Here is a 25,403-nt window from a genome sequence, read left to right on the forward strand (position 1 = left end):
CAAAAAAAGAAAACTACTGATAAGCCTCCAGGTTGGTAATTTTGATTTTTCTTTTCCTGCCCCCAATCTTTATTTATAGGCACTGTAAACACTGCCAATTAGAAATTTGGTTAGAAAACGGGTACCTATTTATAACTTTTAAACAAGTAGACTAAGCTAGGTTAACTCCTCTGGGAACCTTTACTTGATGAAAAGGTGACCCAGCAGAGTTCTGTGTTATCTGTCCCTCGTTAGCACATGCCCTTTCCGAGTCTGGCAGAATGAAGGGAGAATGACACCTCTGCATCTCCAGGGTCCTGAAGAATTGCTGCTTCCATGAACAGGATGGTGACTGGCAGATCCCCTTCCTTCAGCCTTTTTAAGCCTTCTTCAAATGCTCCAGGCCAGTCCTTGAAGGGGTTTTCAGTGTGAAAGTAATATCCCTGCAACACAGAAAAAGGCCAGTGCATGAGCCATTGATTTCTCTTCTCATTGTCACATTCAATAAGTTCTCATTAAAAAGTCAGGAAACAACACATGCTGGAGAGAATGTGGAGAAACAGGAATGCTTTTACACTGTTGGTGGGAGTGTAAATTAGTTCAGCCGTTGTGGAAGACACTGTGGTGATTCCTCAAGGATCTAGAACCAGAAATATCATTTGGCCCAGCAATCCCATTACTGAGTATATACCCAAAGGATCATTCTACTATAAAGACAAATGCACACATATGTTTACTGCAGCACTATTCACAATAGCAAAGACTTGGAACCAAACCAAATGCCCATCAATGATAGACTGGATAAAGAAAATGTGGCACATATACACCATGGAATACTATGCAGCCATAAAAAGGATGAGTTCATGTCCTTTGCAGGGATGTGGATGAAGCTGGAAACCATCATTCTCAGCAAACTAACACAGGAACAGAAAACCAAACACCGCATGTTCTCACTCATAAGTGGGAGCTGAACAATGAGAACACATGGACACAGGGAGGGGAACATCACACACTGGGGCCTGTTGAGGGGTGGGGGGCTAGGGGAGGGATAGCAATAGGAGAAATACTTAATGTAGATGATGGGTTGATGGGTGCAGCAAACCACCATGGCACGTGTATACCTATGTAACAAACTTGCATGTTCTGCACAGGTATCTCAGAACTTAAAGCATAATAAACAATTTTAAATTAAATTTATTTATTTTGATTAATTATTATTTAATTTTTTATTTTAAATTTAAATTTCTGCTTTTCCTTATTATGACTATAGTACATTTTCATTGTATAAAGTTTAGATAATACTAAATAATATAAAAAGATACAAAAAGTTACCTATAATGCCACAACCGAGATACGACCACTGCTAATATTTTTGAGTTTGCTTTCTTCTGATATTTTTTGTTCTTTTTGTTTCAACAATTTCCCCTCAAGATTTTAAAAATACTGACTCTTTAGACATGTTTTTGCTAAGTGCTACCACCCATACCCCGAAATATGAATCCCACATACTGTATATCTGTTTACCTACTAGGGCCCTTTGGAGAACTACAAACCACTGTCATAGCTAAGAACTTTTTTGCCTTCACCCTGAACCAGTTTTTGCCTGTTGGGGGCTATATTGCCCCTGTTGAGCATGCATGTTTTAAAGTTAAAGATTTTTTTTAATTGTAAAACTTTAAAGAATACAGGATGTATAAATAACTGGTATTTTCTATGAGCATATAAATTAAACAAATAGGCACATATTACATATGCAGTCTTGTAGCTTAGGCCTCGCTTAGTTTTATATTGTGATTTCTCTATGTTATTAAAATTATTCCTGTGGATAGGCTATATTTATTTACTCAATCCCCTATTGATGAACATTCAGGTTATTTTAAAGTTTTTGTTATCATAAATAAAACTATGGCGAAAGCCTCATGCACAAATCTTTGCTGCATGTACTTATTACCTTAGGATAGACTCCCAGAGGGATTTATTAGGTTAAAGGTTATGAGCTATTTTTAAGCCCTTGAAATGTGTAGCTAAATTGTTTTTGAAAAAATTTGTCCAATTTAAACTCTCATCTGAAGTAGCTGAGAGATGTTATTTGTTGCAATTTTACTTGCATAGAGTGTCATAAAATCTTTTAAATTTGATAGATACAAATAAGCTAGTGTGTTGATGATGTTACTAAGGCTTAAGAGTAGATCAAGTGGAGGCCTTCAGTCTCCATAGGTGCTTAGAAGGACAAAATGCCCCATCAAAAGCCACAGGGTGTGACTGGCTTATGTGGGGTTAGTGTGGGTATGGGGTTCTGGGAGTAAGGGGCTATGGAGCTCAGGCAGACCTCGGGGGCACGAGTTACAGCCCAGAGTCTGATGATCTGAATCAATGTCCTGTGTGCTCACTTAGCTATGATTTCCTTGTGGAAAAGACAGTTACTTTTAATGAGATGGTTGTTCTAATTTTATGAGATTGCCTGGCCCATTGAGGGACAGAGTATTTGGAGGAGAGAGACATTTTAATGACTATGTAGATTGCAGATCTACTAAAATCGGAGACTATTCGTCATCACATCCCCAGTACTTAGTGTAAGAGTAGATACTCAATAAATATTTGTTGCATTAGCAAAATGTCATGAATGCTATCCAGAACTGAATATTATTGAGACTTCCTCCACCACAAAATAATAATATATACTTATCTATATATAGCTTTTCTTTTCTTTTAATTAATTAATTTTTAATTTTTGTGGGTACCTAATAGGTATATGTATTTATGGGGTACATGAGATATTTTGATACAGGTATACAGGCATACACGTATGTGATGCCTGTAACACTCACATCAGGGTAAATGGGATATCATCACCTCAACCATGTATCCTTTTTTGTGTTATAAAGAATCCAATCATACTGTTTTAGTTATTTTAAAAGGTACAATAAATTATTGTTGAGTGTAGTCACCCAATATGCTATAAAATACTAGATTTTGTTCATTCTATATAACTATATTTTTGTACCCATTAACCATCCCCAGTTCCCTACCCCCCTCCCCTGCCCATTACCCTTCCCAGCCTCTGGTAACCGTCATTCTACTCTCCATTCACATGAGTTCATTTGTTTTAAATTTAGCTCCCACAAACAAGTGAGAACATATGAAGTCTGTCTTTCTGTGCCTGGCTTATTTTACTTAACATAATGACCTCCAATTCCATCCATGTTGTTATAAATGACAGGATGCCATTCTTTTTTATGGCTGAACGGTACTCCATTGTATATATGTACCACATTTTCCTTTCCTTTTTTTTTTTTTTTTTAGACAGGGTCTCATTCTGTTGTCCAGGCTGTGTAGTGATACCATCACAGCTCACTGCAGCCTTGACCTCCTGGGGTTGAAGTGATCCTCCCACCTCAGCCTCCTGAGTAGCTGAGTACAGGCGTAGTCCCCTGTAGTCTCCTGTAGCACTGTAGAACTACAGTTCTTTCTTTTTTTTTTTGGTAGAGACAGGGTCTCACTCTGTTGTTCAGGCTCACATTGTTTTTTATCTATTTGTCTGTTGATGGACAGTTAGGTTGCTTCTATATCTTGGCTATTGTGATATATACTCTTTTAGGTAAGAAAGTTCCACATTTTTCTTTCAAGTCATTTACACTTATTCCTCAGTGTTCCCCCCAACCCCACCAAGTGTTTTTTAAATGCATAAATCCTAGAGCAACTGGGACTTCATGAGTGATTTGGCTGGTTGTTCACTCTACTTGCGCATTTGCTGGGGCTCCTATCAGGGGAGTACCTCTAAGGAATCCTCTTGGGACTTTACCTGGTTGTGTGAGAGCATCTTTTCCACAGAGTTTCTTTGCTGGCTATATAATGACCACCTGTGAAATATAGCCCCAAGTCTCCACTTCATTCCCATGCCACAGGTATCACTTCTGTTGTTGGTAAATCAACAGCACTCACATGACTGGCTGACAGAGTATTGTGACATTAGACCAATTCTTGTTCCAACCCACCCTCAATGTCAGCTAGTTCAGTAACTGGCTAGCAGTCAGGATCCAAGCTCTGGTCAGCTGCCAAACTGTCTGTCTGAACACTGATAAAAATAAGAGCGTTTCATTCCAACTTGGCTGCCTTCACACGTTGGATAATTACGTTGTCTCATTCTATCAGAATTTCTTCTAGGTCAGATTGACATTAAATTGTCTTTTTAATTACTGTGTTTTTGACAGAATAGCTATTGACTAATCTATAAAATATGATCCAAAAAGGTGGAGAAAAGTAGTCAGCGTGTATAGGAACAGAATTGGTTACCTTCTCACTAGCCGAGATGGTTACTTGGTTCTGGGCTTCTTGGTTCTCAGATATCCAGTTCCTCCGAGCCATTTCTTCCCATTCTGCTTGCATCTTATCCCAAAACTCTGTATCTGACTGGGAGACAGGAAAAATGAATGGAGATGGATTTAAGAACATGCCACATCATCTGTGTTTTTCTTCCCCCCCTAATAGATAAAAGAGGCTTCTGGGGAGGAATAAAATGGCTGATGACATCCAACTGATAGGCGTGGCTGAAGAGCTTCTGGAGGGTACTCACTGTTCAGAGTGTTGAAGTGGATTAGCTGTGGTATTCTCCAGCAGGAAAATAACTAACATCAGAAAGACCAGGACCACATATGCCAAATTCAGCTAAAAACCTACTACTTATATACAGTTTCATGTGTGGGCACTAGGCTACATTTTAGGAAGGGCAGTCTCTCCCAGAATTGCTCCTAGCATATAAAGAATTAGAGCAACTGCTTTGGGACTGGCTGAGCAGTGACTTGGGAGGACAGCCAGGTACGGACAAGCGAATGAAACGTTAGTTGATCCTACTCTGTGTCAAGCACCGTGCCAGCAGAAAACAGAGCCTGGAGGGTTCTGGTCCCAAAGCTAGGACTCACAGGATCCAAACCTCATCTGCCTTCCAAGCCCACACTTGTCAGCTTACGGCAAACTTGGTCTGCTGGTGCTAAAGAATGAGGGACCCTGGTGTGAACCTGACTGAATCCTCTTCAAGGACTTTTATGTGGCAGGATGATTTTTTGAAAAATGCTACTTTGTTTTTGTTTCCTTGTAGTTTCCCCACACATCTTCTGTAAGGGAAATCAGGCTGTTTACTCTTCTTTACTTCAAGGGGGGTGTGTGTTCCTAGACTGAAGAAGATTTTTGCTGCAAGAGCCGTCCCTGGTTGACTTCTATTTTATTAAGCCTGAAGAGAGTTCTTTGGGTGGCCCAAGGGGCAGGAGGAAGAAGCAAGCATCTTAAAGAATTTAAGAGAGACGGAATTTTCCAGGGGTAGGGAAAGAGATGGAGGGTGGCAGGTTCTGATTAGTGGGAGACTGGTGCTCAGTTTTTAGCTATTTCCCAGGCAAACGAGCTTGATATCAGAGAGGAGGACTGTGGATATATAAAGAGGGCTCATTTGAACCCCTGTTCTCACACGGCCGGGAAATAGAAAGTGAATTTCAAGGAACCACTTTGGCCTTGGATAGCTGTTAGTGGTCACCATGACAGCCAGAAGCGGCGGGGCATCTGTCCTTGTTTTCTGACACTACATAAGCCTTCCATATTTCATATTTCGTGCCCTAGAGTAAGTTCCCTACCAGCCTGCTAAGAGAGACACTTGGAAACCACTTTATTTTCTTTAAACAAACAAACAAAACAATGAGTGTTCCTTGAACACCTGAATCTGGGACTGAAATTCATACTTTTTACAAATTGCAAATCTCAGTGTCTATGATTCGAAGTCCTGTGGCTTGTTGATATACCATCACACTGACTTGAGGTTAACCTTCACCTTTTAATCTTCTGGTCTGCCTGGGCTGTGGCTGCCCTGAAGCAAGAACTCTTCTTCAGAGTTGCTTTGAGTGGTAATTATAATCTTATTTCTTTTAGATACAAATGTTCACGGAATAAGAACCAGCCCAATGTGATAATCCCAGGCTACTAAATAGTAGCTCTTGCTCTTGCTTTATTATGTCCAGAATTCTCATTCCTCTCACAGAAACGGGTTCCGCCCCTTTGGCAAAGACCTCCTCTCAACAAGGCAGCAGGCATCTTGATAATCTATGTCCATGATGCTGGAAGCACATGGAATGGCTACTATGTATCCAGGTTCAGCTCAGAAATAAAAATCAAAATTTATTTTTAATGGCTTTTTCTAGTAGAATAACACATTGTGCAAACAGAATGATCTCAAATATATAATAGCAATGGCTAGATAAAAGACTAGGAAGAAATATGCCACCATGTTAATAAAAATGTGCCTTTGAATGAAGAAATAATGAGGGATGTTTTTCCTGCCTCTTCATACTTTTCCTACTTTCTGAATTTTCTATGATGAGCATACTTTGCTTTTATAATTAAAAAATAAGGTTAAACAACAAAACAAAAATATCTTTCCTTTTTTTAATACCACAAAACCTGAATTATTAGATACTAAAAACTTTGGAAAATATTTGGGGGAATTCATTTTTTAAATAGCTTTTCAAAGATGCAGGTTTAACCTGTCTGCAGTAGAAGGAAAGACAAATCTATCAAGTGAATTTTACAATGTTTGCTGACTTTCCCAGACTCCCATTGGGTGATACGAGAGGCCAATGACTGTATATACTTTCCAAGGCAAATACATTCATCTAGTGAGAGTCCTTGGAATTTAAAGCATATTACAAGTCTTCTGCATGAAAGAGAAGGATTTGATAATGTGTACATCTGAGTTACCAAAGGATGCATTACCTTTGTTGCAGCTTGAAATTAGAGCAGTAGATACATAAATAAGGCTGCTTTGGAAAACCGAGAGAACCTCAGCTGAGGTAGAGCTGCTGGGCTCTCACTTAATGAGATACACCAGAACTCACTGTTACCACTTAAAATGAGTTACTGCTGACTAATTAAAGTGCAGAGCACAGTTTTCATTTAATTACAGAAGACTACTTTTAGTATAATCAATTTTCATCCTGTTGCAGAATCCAGACTTCATTCACGTAGCTACAATTAACGCTGCTTCCTCTCACTATTTTAAATGAATTTTAGAGAAACCTGAAACATATCTGAATTTTAAAGACCTCGGACGTAACTGAGGGGATTTTATTTATTGATGATTTTCTTAGCTCTTCTGGGATTTTGGTAGATTGTTGTTTATACTCTGTGTAACAAGCTATCTGCTTACATCAGAAATGAGCTATTATTTGCCATCCATATCCATGTCTAAGAATAGTTCTCTGATGATAAAATATAGTACATACTCATAAAGACATTGGGATATGCAGCATGGTGGTTAAGAATAGCAGCTTTCCCCTTGGATGGACCTGGGTCAAATTCTTGTTCCGTCATTGCCCTTTTGTGAATCTCTTAATATTTCTAAGTCTCATTTTCCTTATATTTAAAATGAAGATATAATAGCAATTTTGGTTAGTTGTTATGACAACTAAATGAGAAAATGCATCTGTGGCATAAAGTTCATGGTAGGTGCTCAAAAAAAGTAAGTGTTCTTGCTAGTGTCTTTGTAGTATTGAGAAAAATATAGAGAATAAAATAAAAATCACGCACAATCGCAAAGCTCAAATATAAAAGCTGTGCATAGTTTGGTGTTTTCATCTGCTGTAAAAACATATTCTTCTTCTAGACATCTTCCTTCTCTTCATTTAAATCTTTCCCTTCCATGCAATTACTCAAAAATAAGATCAAGGTTAAGAAAATTATGGTAAAACCTCTATAATGGACTGTTACGCAGCAATTAAAATGATGTTTATGAATAATTTATTACAATATTGAATAGTTCTTGAGTTATAATGTTTCTTGCTAAGTAGTATAATCACAATAACAGAAAAACAACCACAATAATGATTTGGGGGAGAAAAGACTGTAGAGAAAGCTGCTGTATAACTCTTTTATGGAACGAGGTTATTAGTAATTTATCCCATCAGTTTTTAATGTACTTTTTACCATTTTCCAAATTTTCTATTGCTAGCATACGTTATTTCGGTGGAAAAGTAAGATTTGGTTAAAAAAAATGCTTACTTCTTTTCAATTTCAGTTCCTCCATGATGTTTTCTTCAACATTCCCACACTAGAGCAATCTTTTGCCTCTGAATTCCTTCATCATTGATATTCTGTGTCAGTGGTTTGAAAGAAGAAAGATGTGTGCTAGAATTTGAGCAAGTCACTTTAACTCATCTGTAAGTTATTTTTCCTCATTTGTAAAGTGAGAAGATTGGGTTCATTAGATAGCAGCTCAGGCTTCTTTGTCTACATGGATTGACTCAGATCAGAATAAGGCAGAAGGAAGATCTTAGCACAGAATCACTTTTTTTTTTAAAGGGGCCTTCTAGTCTATTTAATAATCTCCAAAAATTATACTTTAAAATGTTTTCCCAAAAGTACATTGGATGTTATTTTCCTTCACTTTTTTGATTGTAAAACTGGAAAACAAAATTTTTTTATAAGAACCAGGGCAATATTAATTTAATATTAATTATATTAAGATATGAAGAATAAGAAAAGAAGCAATGTATTTTAGAACAGGAAAGTTTAAGGGATGGCAGCATATTATCAATTCCAATTCACCAGTTTATTTTAGTCATCTAGTTAACATAGAGCTACTTTTGATTTTGTGGTCAAATGTAATTGTCAGTTAGAAAGATCCTGGGGTTGTGCTGTAAAGGAACTAATCAATGTGAGATTAAGTGCCAATTCTTCCTGGGAGGAGTCTGGATTTCTTTTTGCCTCTTTAGACTTCCATTGATTAACTGTCACTGGATCAAAACTTGAGAAAACCAAACCAAACCAAACCAACCCAACCAGCTCTGCCTATGCAGAAGAAAAGAAAGTAGGCCAGGTGCGGTGGCTCACGCCTGTAATCCCAAGACTTTGGGAGACTGAGGCAGGTGGATCACCTGAGGTCGCGAGTTTGAGACCAGCCTGACCAACGTGGAGAAACCCCATCTGTACTAAAAAATACAGAATTAGCCAGGCGTGGTGGTGCATGCCTGTAATCCCAGCTACTCGGGAGGCTGAGGCAGGAGAATCACTTGAACTCGGCAGGCGGAGGTTGCGATGAGCCGAGATCGTGCCATTGCACTCTAGCCTGGGCAATCAGAGTGAAACTCCATCTCAAAAAAAAAAAAAAAAAAAAGCAGTACTTCTTTTACATGACAAGGAATGAAAACCACTATGCAAGTTTGGATTAAAAATTTGCCCCAACAAACAATTTTGCTGAAGTGAAATTATGTGCATATCAGTGTGGGGCTTCACTGCCCTGGGGTCCAGTAGTCCAGGCTGGCCAATGGTAACTGAGTGTTTCTACTCACCATATTTCCTGTTGAGTAAGAGCTCAATACTAGTTGAAGATTTTATGTGGCTGCCCAAAGAACATATTCAACCCAGAGCTACATCACAGATGTGCAGTGTTCTCATGGAGGATGGGATAGAATTTCAATTGGTCAGAATTAGTTTGAGCTCTTAGTATGGTGCTGGGTGTCCCATGTAGTGGTCTCATTGACAAACTGGAATCTCTTCAGGCATGAGTGACCTTGGGCAGGAGTAACCCTGCTGATGAAGAATGGGTAAAGGAGCAACTCACCTGCTAACACAATCATCAGGGGGATGCTGAGAGCTGAGCAAACCAGCCCAGCTTTGTTTTGCAAATGGCAGAACCAGGAGAAATGAAAGGCAATTCCAGGGGGACAAATTTTTATCAAATGCAATACAAAACTGCCTGAAAATGAAATGGGCTCCTCAACCTTAGAAGTCTTCAGGGATGGAATGACCAATGTGAGGAGTGCTGTAAAGATGATTCACAAATCAGATGGAGGTTTGACCCAAAGAATTCTTTGGTCTCTAACAACTGTGAGTGTCTCTGGTTGCAGTTATTAATGAATTGATTTACTGAGCCAAACGGGAAGGCTCAAAATTAATCAAATCTCTGTGAGATAAATATGGATCTGTCATGCATTCCCCTTTCTCAATCTAAACAGTATAGGTCTCAATATTGGTGGGGGTATGCTGAAAAAAAAAAAAGGAGTTAAATTTTAAAAAGAATGAACAGTGTAGGGAGGAAAACAGATGGGCTTTGGCCTCAGGTAAAACAGGCTGTAATTCTGGCTAGGCTCCTTGTCACGTGACCTTATGCAACTTAGTTTACCTCTTTAACTCAGTTTCTTCATCTGTAAATTGTAAAAAATCTCTTAAGAGTAAGGGTTAAGCGAAACAATGTATGTGAAGTGCTTAGAACTTGTAACATCTAAGAGCTAAGGAATCAGCAGTTAATGCTATTTTATTGCTTGGAAATGAAAAATAATATTTCCCAGGATACAGAGGGAATGCAATCTTATAAACTATGTGAATTGTGTGGTTCAGAAGTATTGCAAAACAAAAATATTGGTACTAGCACTCAGATTTTTCTAGTTGCCTCTGGGATAGACATGCTTCTTACTTGTTTCAATGGAGTCAGCCATCACTCCAGATGCTGGCAGGCACCTGGGCAAACAGCCCGAGGCTCTCACCAAGCAATGTGCCAGCAGGGTAGCTGCAGAAATGTGGGGAGGAAAGACTGGAAATGATGGGAAGGGGAGGAATGAGCACAGGAGGCTGGAAATAAACAATATAAGGTTCAAGAAGTTTGGTAGAAGGAAATCAAGAGCCATTTCTAACAGATGAAATCCTAGATAGTGTTCTGTTATTTCCTTTCTCTTCCTCCTTACCCGGCAAGAGGGCAAACAGAAATGGAATATTAAAGAACAAAGAGCAAAGTATGTTGTCTAAATAGGAAGGGGTCACTTTTGAAAGGCTTTTAGCATATTCATTAGCAAACGAATGTCTTTGCAGAACTGGAATTTCACATGATTGTATCTGTGTTCTTGGCTCCTGTGGTATTTGCCTTCACAAAAAAAGAACTGCTGTTAATGTGCAATGGAATATGCTGAAGCTTTCTGTGCTTCAGGCATAAGGTTTTGCAGGGCCAGTTTCTCAGTGGCTGTTTTTTATTGCAGGCAAGTAGGGGCTGGTGACTAGGGCTCCTTTACCATGGGCACGAGGAGATGGGGACATGTAGACATGGGCAGAGGGTCTTGGGGTTTGAATCTTTTCTGTGTTCCATATGATAACAGGTTATGTGATGAAAAAAGCCAGCAGTGAACTAGAGGAGGGGGAGTCAGTTCCTGAATGGGTTTCTTTTTCTTTAGACATGTTTACAAGTCATGAAAACTCACCAGGAAGCTCTCTACTTGTTTTAAAAAATAAAGTATTACACATGTTTACTAAGCCTAAACTACATGTTTGTCACTGTGCATTGCATTATGAAAATATTTAGGAAATGAAACAAGCCAGAACAAAAATATCTAGATGTGGATGCTACCCTCAAGAAGCTCAGTGCCTAATGATAAAATAAGAATAGTGGTAACTGTAATTCAGGACAGGGTGAACAATAAAATGCAAAAAGAGATGAAGTTACTTGCTCAGTCTCACACTATCATTGGTAAATGATACAACCAGAAATCAAAATACTTCATTATTTTCTTTGACAGTCGATTGCTTCTTCCCCAAATGGCTACAGCAGTTTTTCTGGCTCCCATCTCTTCAGAACCTTGTCTGACTTCATTAAGAGTTAGTCTGTTGCCCTGTCTTTGAATGCCTGCCTTGACAAATAGAACACAATGGGAATACCCGGGTGTGACTTTTGAGGCTAGGCCCTGAAAGGTGATACACTTTCTGCTTACCTCTTCCTGAGGACACTCACCCTTGGAATCTAGCTATCACCTTGCAAGGAAGCCCAAGCCTCAAAGAAAGGCCACATGGAGGTGTTCCAGCCATCAGTCTCAGGGATGTCTCGAGTAACTACAAGCATAATCCATCCAAGAATCTGTTTGTGAGTGAGTGTGCCTTCAGATGATTCCAGCCTTCTACCCTCATCTTCAGCCTTCAAGCCACTCTGACACTTTGTGGAACAAAGATGAACCATCCTCTCTGAGCCCTACCCAAATTACAGAGTTTTGGGCAATTGTTGTTTTAAGCCACAGGTGTTGGAGTAATGTGCTACACAGCCACAGTAATTGGAACATCTTTTACTACTTTAGGCCAGAGGACTGGAGTAGCGGAGGAAGATGAGGCTTAGAGAAGGGACTTTACTCTGGAGGCTTCTTTGAAGGGTTGGTAGGCCAATGAAATGTGTTAGTATCTCCCAAAAGACTGTTCTAGGAACAGAGTTCTGTGGCCAAATGAGCTTCAGCTACTTTAGGTTAAGCTAAAGGCTGCAAATTGGTAGCCTACAGGTCAGATCTGACAGAAAATTCAGTGACCAAACTTTAGTCAATCTCCCCCCAGCCCTTTTCTCAACTAGGCTTCAATCCCAGGTTTCCATATCTGTCCTTGCGAAGTCTAGTTTTAGCAAGAATCCTGCTAAATCAGTCTAGACAGAATTCCTCTCTTGATATCTGATTGCCTCTACATCTGACCAAATTTTTCATTCCCACCATCCCACAGGTGATGTCTGATCACCAGGCCTGCCTTCAGCAAAAATCCTAAAAAGGTGGGTTCAGCCAGAATCCTCCCAACCCCTGATGTCTCTTCTTAGTAATTTCCCATTCACTGATACCCATCCTTCTTTGGCTGGATCCCTCCTTGTCCATGCTGTATTCGGAACTGAGCCCAGTTCTATGCTGAGGTCTTCCTCCCCTCGGCACCCACTGCAATAGTTCCTGAATAAAATCTGCTTTTACTGCTTTAACGACTGTATGGCTCTGGTTTTCCTTAGCAGATCTAGCCAAGATACACTTTTTCTCCCATCTCATCCTGGATGAGAAATTTCACATGAAAACCCAGATTTCAGACATTTTGTGAAGATCTGTTAATACAAGACCCGCATTTCTAGAAGCAGCAACTTTCAGATGCTGCATGTAGTCTCTGCCACAGTCAGCACCAGGTCCATACCTTTACCTGCCTGGCCCTGTAGCCAACTGAGTTTGCAATTTCTGGACATACGGAAACAGGTTCCTTACTGTGTGACTTCCCAGGATCTTCATATGTTAATGTATATTTTAAATCTCTGAGAGGGGTATGTGAGCAGCAGTCTCCTAAATGTATTTTACCTTGAACTATGTGTGTGTGTGTGTGTGTGTGTGTGTGTGTGTGTGTGTGTTTAGGGTTCTCTAGAAAATGTTGAGATAAAGCCTTAGTGTATGAGCATCTACAGTTCCACAAAAACAGAGACCTTTGGTGGGCTAATTTTTGTGTATCCTGCGACCAGCTTTCAGGAATAAGAGTCTATGACATAGTTTGTTTTACGTGATTGCTTCCAGTGAAACTCATCTCCAATTAGCCAGCAGGTTTTCTCATCCTCACATCTGCTGTGTGAATCAGAATTCTTCAAGATTTTGTTGCTGTTATTATTCTAGAAAGGGAAATGAAACCCAGAATGTGGAGAAAAGAATTAAAATAATTTTTGGTGTGTTTTTGAGAAGAACACTCATTTGACATATTCATCTTCTCAGTACTAACCAGTAATTTAAAATGACCTTTGAAACTGCATATAATTATGTATACAGTATAGACAAAGACTGGAAGAAACATGAAAAAATGAAAACAGTTAATTTATTAGTCTAGTGGGATTGCTGGGGAGTTTCTGACCTCTCCAAACCTTTTCCAATTTCCTTTACTATTTTTGCTTTTCTCTGGACTGTTTCAGTTGATGCTGCCATACTATAGTTGTTTTCAGAACTTCTTAAGTAAGAGAAATTCTCTGATAAAGAAATTGTTTTCTGATGACCAAAAAATTTTAAGTTCTATGGTTTGTTCAGGGCCTGCAAAATTAATAGCACCAAACATTGCTTTATATTGGGAACAGTGATTAAGAGCAGGAATTTTGGAGTTAGATCAGGTTAGAATCTCAGTACTTAATGGTGGTGTGACCTTGGACAAGTTACTGAATGTCTCAATGTCCCAGTTTCTCCACCTTAAAATGGGAGTAACACTTTGCTGATAGGGCTGTTGTGAGCACTGAGTGAGATGAAGGAATGTGAAGTACTTGGCTTAGAACACAGAAAGTGCCCACCCGGGGGCAGCATTTATAGCTACAACTAAGCAACCTTATGTCTAGGAGTGAACGGGTTCTTTTCTCCCGTTTTCCTTTGATGCAGGCAAACGTCAACAGAGGGATTAGTTTAGAAGCATTTTCCTTTGTAATATTTTCCTTGGTGATAAATAATTTAAACTTGCTATATCTTTTTTTTTTTTTAAGGCGGAGTTTTGCTCTCGTTGCCAAGGCTAGAGTGCAGTGGCGTGATCTTGGCTCACTGCAACCTCCACCTCCCGGGTTCAGGCGATTCTCCTGCCTCAACCTCCTGAGTAGCTGGAATTACAGGAGCCTGCCACCAGGCCTGGCTAATTTTTTTTTTTTTTGTATTTTTAGTAGAGATGGGGTTTCACCATGTTGGCCAGGCTGATCTCGAACTCCTGACCTCAGGTGATCCACCCACCTTGGCCTCCCAAAGTGCTGGGATTACAGGCTTGAGCCACCGCCCGGCCTTAAACTTGCTATATCTAAAGCCCATATAGATACTACCTTTTACTTTGTGGAAATAGTATTTTCCTCTCATTCTTTCAGAATATTTGGAGGGGGGCAAAAAAACCTGTTTCATTTTGGCAGGGAAAGTCCAATTTAAAAAATCACTTATATTGTATTGATCATATTGCCCTGATATTCTGATTTCCTCCCCCGCCCCCCCCCCCCCCTTTTTATGACTACCTGATTGTCAAAATGGTTGACCAAATGTAAAGACAAAGTCTGGATCTGGCTTGTTATCTTACGAGGCTATTGGGTAGGAAAATGGTTGAAGCTGCTTTCTTTGACACTGAAATCAAACTGGCTGACTCAACAGCAAGGCAAGGATTCTGAAAAGCTGCAGGGAGCTTCCAGCCATGGATCTGGTGCTGGTGGCATCACGTGGGAAGGTGAACGTGTCTGTGTTACCTTGAGCTAATATACAGCTATTCGTGGCTAATGTGGAGCTAGGTAGTTTCTGTTATACCCACCAATGCCTCAAAAAATTCCAGATGGCCAAAATCATCCCATATTTTCCTGTTGTATTGATTTATTGGCCTATGAGGATTAATTTGGACAGGACTAGAGAAATATTTTCTGTGCCAAGGATACTAGGCATTTGATCTAGCTTCTTGGCAGCAGCTGCCTCATTCCTGGTATCAAAACAAAGAGAGGCTCCCCAAAAATGCCAGGCCAGAGACTCTACCGGCCAGGGAAAAAACAACACTCTCTGAGAACTCTTTTCCACAGATCCTGACAGACAAAGGGGAGGAGACTCTAGATGGACTGACATTCCTCCATTTTCAGTCACTTGCCTGTATTAGCAAGATTTGCTAGACTTTAACAAATGATATATATCTGCATTCATCTAGGGGCTATTATGTAAGTAAGATCACATTTGGAAAGCATGTCTACCATTTTAAAAAAGAAATATGGCTGGGCGCGGTGGCTCACGCCTGTAATCCCATCACTTTGGGAGACTGAGGCGGGTGGATAATGAGGTCAGGAGTTCAAGACCAGCCTGGCCAAGATAGTGAAACCCATCTCTACTAAAAATACAAAAATTAGCCGGGCATGGTGGCGGGTGCCTGTAATCCCAGCTACTCGGGAGGCTGAGGCAGAGAATTGCTTGAACCCAGGAGGCAGAGGTTGCAGTGAGCTGAGATTGCACCAGTCCACTCCAACTCCAGCCTGGGTGACAGGGCGAGACTCTGTCTAAAAAAAAAAAAAAATCTACAAGACCGCAGTGCTTTTCTAATGTCTTTATATGATAGATTTTTTAAAAATATGGAATCTCTTTGAAGTAATTCATAAAATTTGAAGGGTAGCATCTTCTCAAAGTAATCATATTACACTTTCACATTAAATTAATTTATTCAGAAACATTATGGTTAAGCCTACTATGTGGGAGGCGGTATTTTAGTCACCAGAGTGTAGCAGTGAGCAAGAGAGATGCTCACCCTGCTGCTGGAGTGTGCAATTTGCTGGGGCATAGACAGATGCAATACAGCATTATAAGGGCTGGGGTAAGGAGGAGGAAAGGTGCTCTGGGAGAGGAGAGAACCCAAACTAGACTTAGGAGTTCAGGATTCTTCTTGGAAGCAGATAACTGAGACTCTAAGGTTGAACAAATGTCAGCCATGTAATGGCACGAGGAAAGAAAATTTCCAGTAGGAGGAACAGCATATGTAAAAGCTAGGAGAAGGATTACAGGACCCATTCTGGGAACTGATTATGACGATGCCAGTGTAGACCTGAAGGCAGAAGGTGTCAGAGGTGAGGATATAGAATATTCAAGATCAGAAAAGACCTTATACAGTTAGATGAATAAGCTTGGACTTTGTTCTAAGGACAAGTGTAAAGCCATTGTTTAGATCGGTGTTTTAGAAAGATTACTCTGGTTGAAATGAGGAGAATGGAATACATAGGGCATTCTATTCTCCACACCGAAGGCAGCAACATGTTTATAAGGCTGTTACAGTTGTCTATATAAGAGATGATAGTGACTAGGGTAGGGTGCTGGCAGTGGAGAAGGAGAGAAATAGGTGGATTTGAGAGATCTTTAACAGAATCAATAGGACTTGGTGTTTAATTAGATGTTGGGGTAGGGTGGGGGGAGAGCGACAGAGAGAGAGAGAGACAGAGAAAGAGAGAGAGAGAGAGAGAGGGAGGCTTCTCACTTGGGGGATCCTATTCCCCAACTACCTACCAACAAACCTTCCTGCTTACTTACCCACCCACCCACCTGCCTACCTACCCACCAACCTACCTACTTACCCACCCACCAACCTTTGTATTTACTTACCCACCCACCTGCCTACCCACTAACCTTCCTACTTACTTACCCACCTACCTACCTACCCACCTACCCACCAACTTTCCTACTTACTTACCCACCTACCTACCTACCCACCTACCCACCAACTTTCCTACTTACTTACCCACCCCCTCACCTACCCACCAACCTACCCACCAACCTTCCTACTTACTTACACACCTACTCACCTACCTACCTACCCACCAACCTACCTACTTACCCACCCACCTACCTAGCCACCTACCCACCAACCTTCCTACTTACTTACCTACCCCCTCACCTACCTACCTACCCACCCACCTACCTACCCACCTACCTACCTACCTACCCACCGACCTACCTACTTACCCGCCCATCTACCTATCTATCTACCCACAAACCTACTTACTTACTTACCTACCCTACCCACCTACCTACCTACCCACCAACCTACCTAGTTACTTACCTACTTACTTACCCACCCACCCATCTACCTACCTACCCAGCAATCTACCTACTTACTTACCTACCTACCTACTTACTTACTTACCCACCTACCTATTTACTTACTTACCCACCCACCCACCTACCTACCTACTTACCTATTTAGCTTTGTAACTAATCTTCAACTGTTAAACTAAATAATGCCTTCTTTGAATCATAGCTTAGGCTAAGGATGGGAGTGGAGTGGGGAAAGGAACAGTTATGTTTTCTTTTCTTGCTTATTGTCTGATAGAATCTGGGCCTTAGGACATCCAGTCCAACTCCTCCTTATGAGGATGGATTGTGGGCAGTAGGGCCAAAGAGAGATAAATTAGGAAGCAATTGCAGTAATCTGGGTTTAGCCTGAATGATTACAGTGGGAATGGAGAGGAAAGCGTGAATCTAAGAGGTTTTCTGAGTGAAGAAATAAGAGGATTTAGTGACAAAACTGCATTACTTCTTACAAAGAGAAACAATATTGAATATGTATAGTTTTAAAAGAGCTTTCAAGTGTCTCAACATATTTGACCTTTGCAAGTTACTTGTCCAAGGTCAATAGCTAGTTAATAACATAACCAGGGCCAGAAACCACATCTCTTAATTCTTACTGTTGCACACTTTTCATTAATGCAACCTTGCTTCCCCTCAACCCTCTCTGCCTCTCTAACCTGTTCTTTGCTTTAAGGATCAATCAATATTGTAGCTTGGCAAATATTATCTAGGTTGGACAAAAGAGCAGAACAGAGCCCTTCTGTTTATCTCTTGTCACTTAATTTTCGGAGACAAACCAAGTTCATTCTGTTTAGAAATAGAAGGTCAGTGATTCCACTCTCAGCCTCTTTTCTATCAGGAATGAAAGAAACTACAGTGGGATGTTAAAATGGGACTCTTTCAGTGTTGGCTGTGGTTCCAAAAGAACGAAAAAAGAAAAAAAGAATGAAGCAATAATAGGTGCCTGACTACCTAGTCTACCTATGCTGCACTTGCAAAAGGAATGGTAAACTCTCTCTCTCTGTCTCTCTCTCACACACACACACGGTTTTTCATTTACAACATTTATAAATTTTTTACTTATTATTATTATTTTTGCCCAGGCTAGAGTGCAGTGGTGCAATGATGGCTCACTGCAGCCTCAAACTCCCTGGCTCAAGCGGTCCTTCCACTTCAGCCTTCCAAGCATCTAGGGCCACAGGCACATACCGACATGCGTGGCTAAATTTTATTTTTATTTTCTTGTGGAGACACGGTCTCCATATGTTGCCCAGATTGGTCTAGAACTCCTGGGCTCAAGCGATCCTCTCTCCTTGGCTTCCCAAAGTGTTAGGATTATAGGTGTGAGCCACTGCACTCTGTCCAAATACAGGTTTTCAACATTTCACCTATAACTCTGATAAAATGGCTAAAGTTGAAGGAGCCGAGGGAGAGCATTTCTAGGAAAAGAACGGTGAAGGATGTGTTTCTCATGGATCAGATCTGGGCCACCAAGGAGTGAGGCCTCCTGGAGCTATCTTGAATTCCACCCAGGTGCCTTCCTGGAAGGGTGAGGATTGGTGACAGTCTCACTGAAACTGCAGTTGGATATTCCCTGCAGGAATCTCTGAGGGACCCACAGAAGCAGAACATGAGAGAATGTGCTTGTGGTAAACATCCATCAAGCCCAGAGAGCACCTAGGCTGGCTCATGACTATACCCACCACACATGGCTGGCTCCTTTGCTGCCCCTCACTGCTTTGGGCCCTGCCGTGGAGGCCTTGGAGACTGTGGCTAGTGAGCAGAGGGGGAAGGAGTAGGGCTGGGAGAGAGAAGGTTGGGCAGAGGACTAGGCCTAAATGTGCTCCTAGCTTGGGGAGTGGGAAACTCTAAATTGTGAATATGTAAGAGTCATATAATTATTATAGAGGACTGGATGTTTTAGTGATTGAAACAATACTGTCCTTGAGACCAAAAGTGTCTGGAAGCTTTTTATTATCTTAGAATGATTGGAAAAGCTATGGGACTGTTATGGGTTGAACTGTGTTCCTCAAAATGATATTTTTAGGTTCTAACACCCAGAATTTATAAATATGACCTTGCTTGGAAATTGGGTCTTTGCAGATGTAATCAAGTTCAGACGAGGTTCTTAGGGTGGGCTCTTAATCCAATATGGCTGATTTCCTCGTAAGAAGAACATGTAAACAAAGAGAGGAGATGCCATTTCAAGACACATGAAGACATAGAAGGAAGATGGCCTGTGAAGATGGAGGCAGAGACTGGAGTGGTGTGGCTACAAACTAAAGAGGACCAGGTTCCTGGGGCTACAGAAGCTGGAGGAGGCAGCTATGTTCTTAGGCTATGAAGCTGAAAAAGCCAGTTCCTGACCTCAAGGGTCTCACAATCACTTGGAAGGAACAGCTGGGGTGTTGAAAAGTATTCTGCACCAAGTCAGAAAACGTACACTCTTGTCCTGGTGCTACCACTCCCCTAGAGATCTGATCTCAGCCAAATCAAATAACCTTTCCTCACATCCAAATGTTTGGAAAATATTTCTGTAAGTTGTGAAGAGTTATACCAGGGTTAGGTGATGTTATTGTTGTTGCTTTTTTTTTTTTTTTAAATAAAAACACTTTTCTTATATCATTTGAATGTTCACAGAGATGTGAGACAATATATCAGTCAGTAATGGTTGCTGCTAACTAGCACAGCACAAAACAATCCTAAGTTCTGAGAGGACAAAACAGCAATAGTGGCTTTGTCTTTTTTCTCTGGGAGGCAGAGCTTGTGATTTATTTTTTAAAAGTATATTTAGAATCTGAAGAACATTGCTGACTCAAGAGAAATGTGAATTGAAGGTCATAGTTGCATCTAAAGTTATGCTGTCATGACATTTGAATAATTAAAAGATTGTTTTCAGGGATAATTGTAGTCCCACATTTTAACTAAATATTTAAGGAAAATAAACGATAAACATGCTCTATTTTCATATGGGGAACTCCAAAGAGCCCATTAACTGTCCAGATGGCCCGGAATGGGATTAAAGCAGATTTAAATTAGGGATCACTGAAATCTTCAAACTTAGATTTAAGTGGGTGTTAGGAGAGTATTTTAGAGACTTCCTAAAATTCACTCAAAATATGAGAAGACAATGATTTTTATTTCATTTAGGTATCTGTATTGGTATTTTTTGATCAAATACTTCAGAAAATTTTTAGAAAATAATGTAGGCAAGCCAAGTTCATTGTAGGCAAATTAGACAAATACATGAACAAAAAGAAAAAATAACCTTCCTAATTTTACTATCTAGATGTAATCACTGAGAGCACTTCAGTATATCTTATTTTAGGTTTTCCCCTTACATTTACATGTAAAAACCGTTGCTCGTCAACTCTGAATCCAAGGGCCAGTTATTTCCTTCTGTGAGCTCTAGTTTTCTCATCTATAAAAAGGAGTTAAAATGCCTACTTCACAGGATAGTCAGGAGGAGCACATTTTATAACACTTATAAAATATTTGGCAGAGTGGCTGGAACATAATAAGTGCTCAACAAACATTAGATGCATACTTATTTTGTGAAAGTAGAACTTTACTGTGCACATAATTTTATAATCCTTTATTATGGATATATTTACATATCAATAGAGGCCATTGATTTGTATTGAACTCCTATACTAGGCCCAAGAGACCAAATCAAAATGGAGTCACTCATGCTAAAGTTACAGGCCACCAAAACTAAGTGATTTATTTGACCTTTTGAGAAATCAGGAGAGAGAGAAGAGACAGATCCCCAAACAGGCCACTTTTGGGTCCCTGTTTCTGTTTTCTTTAGCCTCTTTTTTGCTTTGAACAAGTCAACTTGTTCTGCACAGCTCATCAGATAACCTTTTCTAAATTTTTAGAATTAGGTAGATGCTATGCTTATTCATGAATCACAAATAAAAATCAATTAGATCATTTAACCAAATTTGTTGTGGTTTTGTCTTTTGACAATAGTCATGGGATTATTCAGGTGGTATATTTTAGACTAAAGTCTGAAGTCTACCTTGGTTTGGGCTTCTTAGCCTTGAGAGACTTTGAAAAGTCTAATCTGAGATACCTTATCAAAAATGCCAGCAAAGCAGACTTAAAAAGAGCCTATGTGGTCAATCACTATTCATGCTGCACTTATGTAAATAATCAGGCCAAGTTTGATGAGACTATTTTGCAAAAAATTAGTCTTACTTTGATTATCTTTGACAGAAATCGGGGTGACTATAGAGAGAAAAATTATATTTTAGAAGAAAAGTTATAATACATTGTTATTAGATTGTATTCCTATTCATTTCTTTTGAGTTTTTGTTATCTACCTGTAGACTGGACTGGATCCTAAATTCTAGTTTCTTTCAATATCTGGCTATCAAATTTTCAACTAAGAAAAAGAATTGCTCTGTTCCTGAAACCCTATAAGCTGAAAGTGAACAATTCAAAAGAAATTTCAAGGAACAAGTCTCATCCTTATATGTAGGCCACACTGAGTTTACCAAAGTGCCTGATGCCGTAACTGAGACCTTCAAACTGCAACTCAGAATGAGAAGTTGTTGACTTCCTACTGTGAACAGCTTTTCCCAAGACATTGGAACAAGACTCCTCATCATGATGAGACTCTTAACTCTCTTAATTTTTCTTCACTTATGCCTACCTCTTTCACTTGGCAGGATAATGCTGTAACTTCACAATCAGTAGCTTCTGTGAATAACTTGATGAAGCATTGGATCCATTATGTCATCATGCCATACCCAGATCTTTACGCAGCCTAAGAGATCCTTTAGTCCACCCGGTGGCTAACTTTAGCAACATCCCTTACATAACTGTTTGCTCAATTTGTACAAGTGGTCCCTTTTATAGAGTTAGACTTTTAGACTAACTTGTTCGCACTATCTGTTCTGATTTAACCCAGTCATGGGATGCTAAATAGTGGAATTGCTACCTACTAGCTGATCATGGAGAAATCTGTGCAGTTGCTGGCATTTCTTGTTGCACATGGATAAATACATTGGGTATTGTCAAAACTCAGTTGTAAAAATTAATAAACAGGCTGCTTGGTTAAAACAGGTAGACTCCTCATCTGGTTCATTGTTGGATCTATTAGATTTTAGTTGATTTAGTTCGTGAGAACCCTGGCTAAGGAGTGCAGTCCAAACTCTCAGTATTATCCTCCTGATGGCCATAGAGTAGTCTTCCTGGTGTGTTGCATTCCCCCAAAAGTTTTAAATGTTTGCATGTAGCCATCCATCAAATATCTACCTTGGCCTTCCAGTGTTTGCTGAAAAATCAAATTTTTAGATACAGACTGTTAATAAAGACGTTATGTATCTTTTCTTTCAAGAATAATCTTAAAATGTTTTTGAAATTCTTCAAAATTTCTGGCCTTTTAGTGGCATTCCTTCTTATTACCTAGTACTAATAATGTTTTTTTCCACTTGTGTTTTGTCTGTTTATTCCAATAACAATTTGAGAAAAGGAAATTAAAAACAGGTAAAAATCAGAGATATCATGTGATTCAGATTTCAGAAAATTAAAGTTTCCTTAAGTTGCATTTAACTTGGTTGTACTGGGCTGCCTCTACATACATTCAATTTCAAGAGTATTAAAGAGTAATGGTGACCTTTACTATAGCTTCTCTTAAACAAACATCAACAGTCACTTTTTTAAAAGCCAAAAATTCATTTGCTTCTGATAAGTTCTGTGAGTTTGACTAGGAATTAAAACGTTTAGATTGTAAACCTATGTCTTTTATTAGGCCTGGGAACTTTTACATTGTTATGTACAAAACATCACTATCCTTGTTGCTGCAAGACTTGGGTTTGCATCTTGACTGTTGTCTAACTAATAACTGTTAGAATTATTTTGAAGATTAAGTAAGATAGAAAATGTGTGTGCAAAACAGTACAAGCTTGACAAGCTTGATACTTGTAGAAGATGGTAGGATAAGAGCAAATAAAGATATTTCTCAAATTAAGGAATTTTAAAAAGAAATAATTTAGCCATCTATTGATTGTTTTTACTTAAGAAGGAAACGCTTTATATATATATTTTAAAATGTTATCTTTTATCCTCAGTGTTCTGACATAGCTTGCTCTCCAATGACAGGCTTTTAAGGAGAAAAAGTTTCCAACACAGGCTGTTAAATGTATTCGTTGTTATGGAGACCACAATCTCTAAACTAATCAGCAAATCCAGACTCTGATAAAGAAAGGCTTTCTCATTTGAGAAAGAAAAAAAAATCTATTTTTTTTTCGGTAGAAAGACAAGGGGATACATTTTGCAGGTGATATATGAGATGCAATGTTATTCATTTTCTTTTCCACTTGGCCTTGAGGTAAGGAAATATAAGGATTTCACTCTAAATGAGGAGATTCAAGAAAAATTCCAGTTCCAAGAAGATGATTGAAATTTGTTTACAAAATTAGGTGCGGATTAAAAAGCAACTGACATAAATTAAAGGTTTTCAACTAAAGACTTAATTGTTCCTAGGGTTTTATACTGTTTTCTTTAAATACACTGTAATTCAGCATCATATTTTTCAAATGGTGACAAAAATACCCATTGTATTCTTTAGCTAAAAATTACATTAAAGATGAGTTGAGACCCACTTTGCAGTCAGGCTTTTACAGATGTAACTGCTGGATTCCAAAATAATAAACATTGTCACTTGGTTAAATTTTTCCAAAGGAAATAAGACAGAAATGTCCAATTGAGCGCTAGATTATTAAATCTTAACCAAATGTAGCTATTGTGCCAAAGTCTTATACTGAGAAAAAGAAACAGGATTCTTCCATTCACAGAAGGTTGAGTTCTATTTTTCAATGCCATAGAAACTCACATAACTTCTGTAGTTTTTCTTCACTTGCACTGAGTAGTTTGTGATTATATATCCGTGCACCATTCTAGGGAATGGAGATACAGCAGTAAGACAGGGCTTCTTGCTTTTAAGAGTTTCCAGTCCAGGGGAAGGATATGATAATAAAAATACACAAATAAATGAATAATATAATTTCACATAGTTATTAGCACTGCAAATAAATAATTGTTAGAATAATTATGGAAGTTCTTTTTGTTTGTTTTTGTTTGTTTTTAAGAAAAGTTGATCAAAAAACACCTCTCAAAGAAGGTAACATCTGAGCTGATACCTACATAACTTGGGTAACAGCATTCTAGGCAGAAGATGCAGAGATGAGAATGAGCCTGGAGGGATGAAAGGGTAGAGAGGCCAATGTGGCTGGAATGTCCTGTGGAATGAGGAGGAGGGACAAGAGGGAATGACGGCAGGGGCCAGATCAGGTCCCATGGGCCATAAGTAAGAATTTTGCATCTTGTTTTATTTGTAATGGAAAACTATCGTCAAGTTGTTTGTGTGTGTGTGTGTGTGTGTGTTTTTTTTTTTGAGATGGAGTTACTCTCTTGTCTCCCAGGTTGGACACCCAAGTAGCAGTATCGGTAGGCAATTAGATATTCATTCAATTTGGGATCTCTGAGGAGAGGTCAATATTGAAAAATCAGATTAAGAGCCATCAGGATATTTAAATCTATGGGACTGAAAGAGATGGCTAAGAAGAAAAAGTAGACCGAAAAGAGATATAAGTGGGGGAGACAGAAAAGGAGACTGGGAACGCATCGCCAGTGAGGTGGGAGAAAAACGAGTATCTACCACAACCCATTGCTTGGCACAGAGCCCACATTCCATACCAGTCTGCTGATGAAAGCTTGAATGATTCAGTTTCTGCCTCCTCTGCCTGCTTCTTCAGCTGATCTCCCACCAGCCCCCACCCCAACCTGCTTTCTAACCACACACTCATCTGCGCCTCTGTACATTTGCATGTATTCTTCCCTCTGCTTCGAATGCCTTCTCTTTCCATTCCACTTCCACTCCCTGTTCCAAATGTGTGTGTGATGCCTGTTTTTCCCTCAAGTATTGGCTCCTATGGGAAACCTTCTGTCTCTGCCAGGCCAGATGAATCCCTTCTATAGGCACTCAGAGGACCAGGGGCTTACTTGTGTTACAGTACTTAATATATTATATTAGGATTCTTAATTATCTTTATGTTCTACCAGATTCTGAGCAAGTTGAAGGCAGAGATGGTG

At 39.5% G+C, this 25,403-nt stretch overlaps 1 protein-coding gene across 22 annotated transcripts in view; it reads right to left on the minus strand.

Moving 5' to 3' along the window:
- PEX5L (peroxisomal biogenesis factor 5 like) overlaps positions 1-25,403 on the minus strand; it is a 242,110-nt gene that overhangs the window by 20,159 nt on the left and 196,548 nt on the right. For all 22 annotated transcript variants that reach the window (XM_004038055.5, XM_055381829.2, XM_004038053.5 and 19 more), the window contains 2 exons: positions 4,273-4,389; positions 279-422 (listed from right to left, as the gene is read on the minus strand). In XM_004038055.5, the coding sequence (XP_004038103.1) occupies positions 279-422; positions 4,273-4,389 (261 nt within the window). The remainder of the gene's footprint in view (positions 1-278; positions 423-4,272; positions 4,390-25,403) is intronic.

The sequence above is a fragment of the Gorilla gorilla genome, chromosome 2, assembly GCF_029281585.2.
Source record: "Gorilla gorilla gorilla isolate KB3781 chromosome 2, NHGRI_mGorGor1-v2.1_pri, whole genome shotgun sequence".
Classification (NCBI taxonomy): domain Eukaryota; kingdom Metazoa; phylum Chordata; class Mammalia; order Primates; family Hominidae; genus Gorilla; species Gorilla gorilla.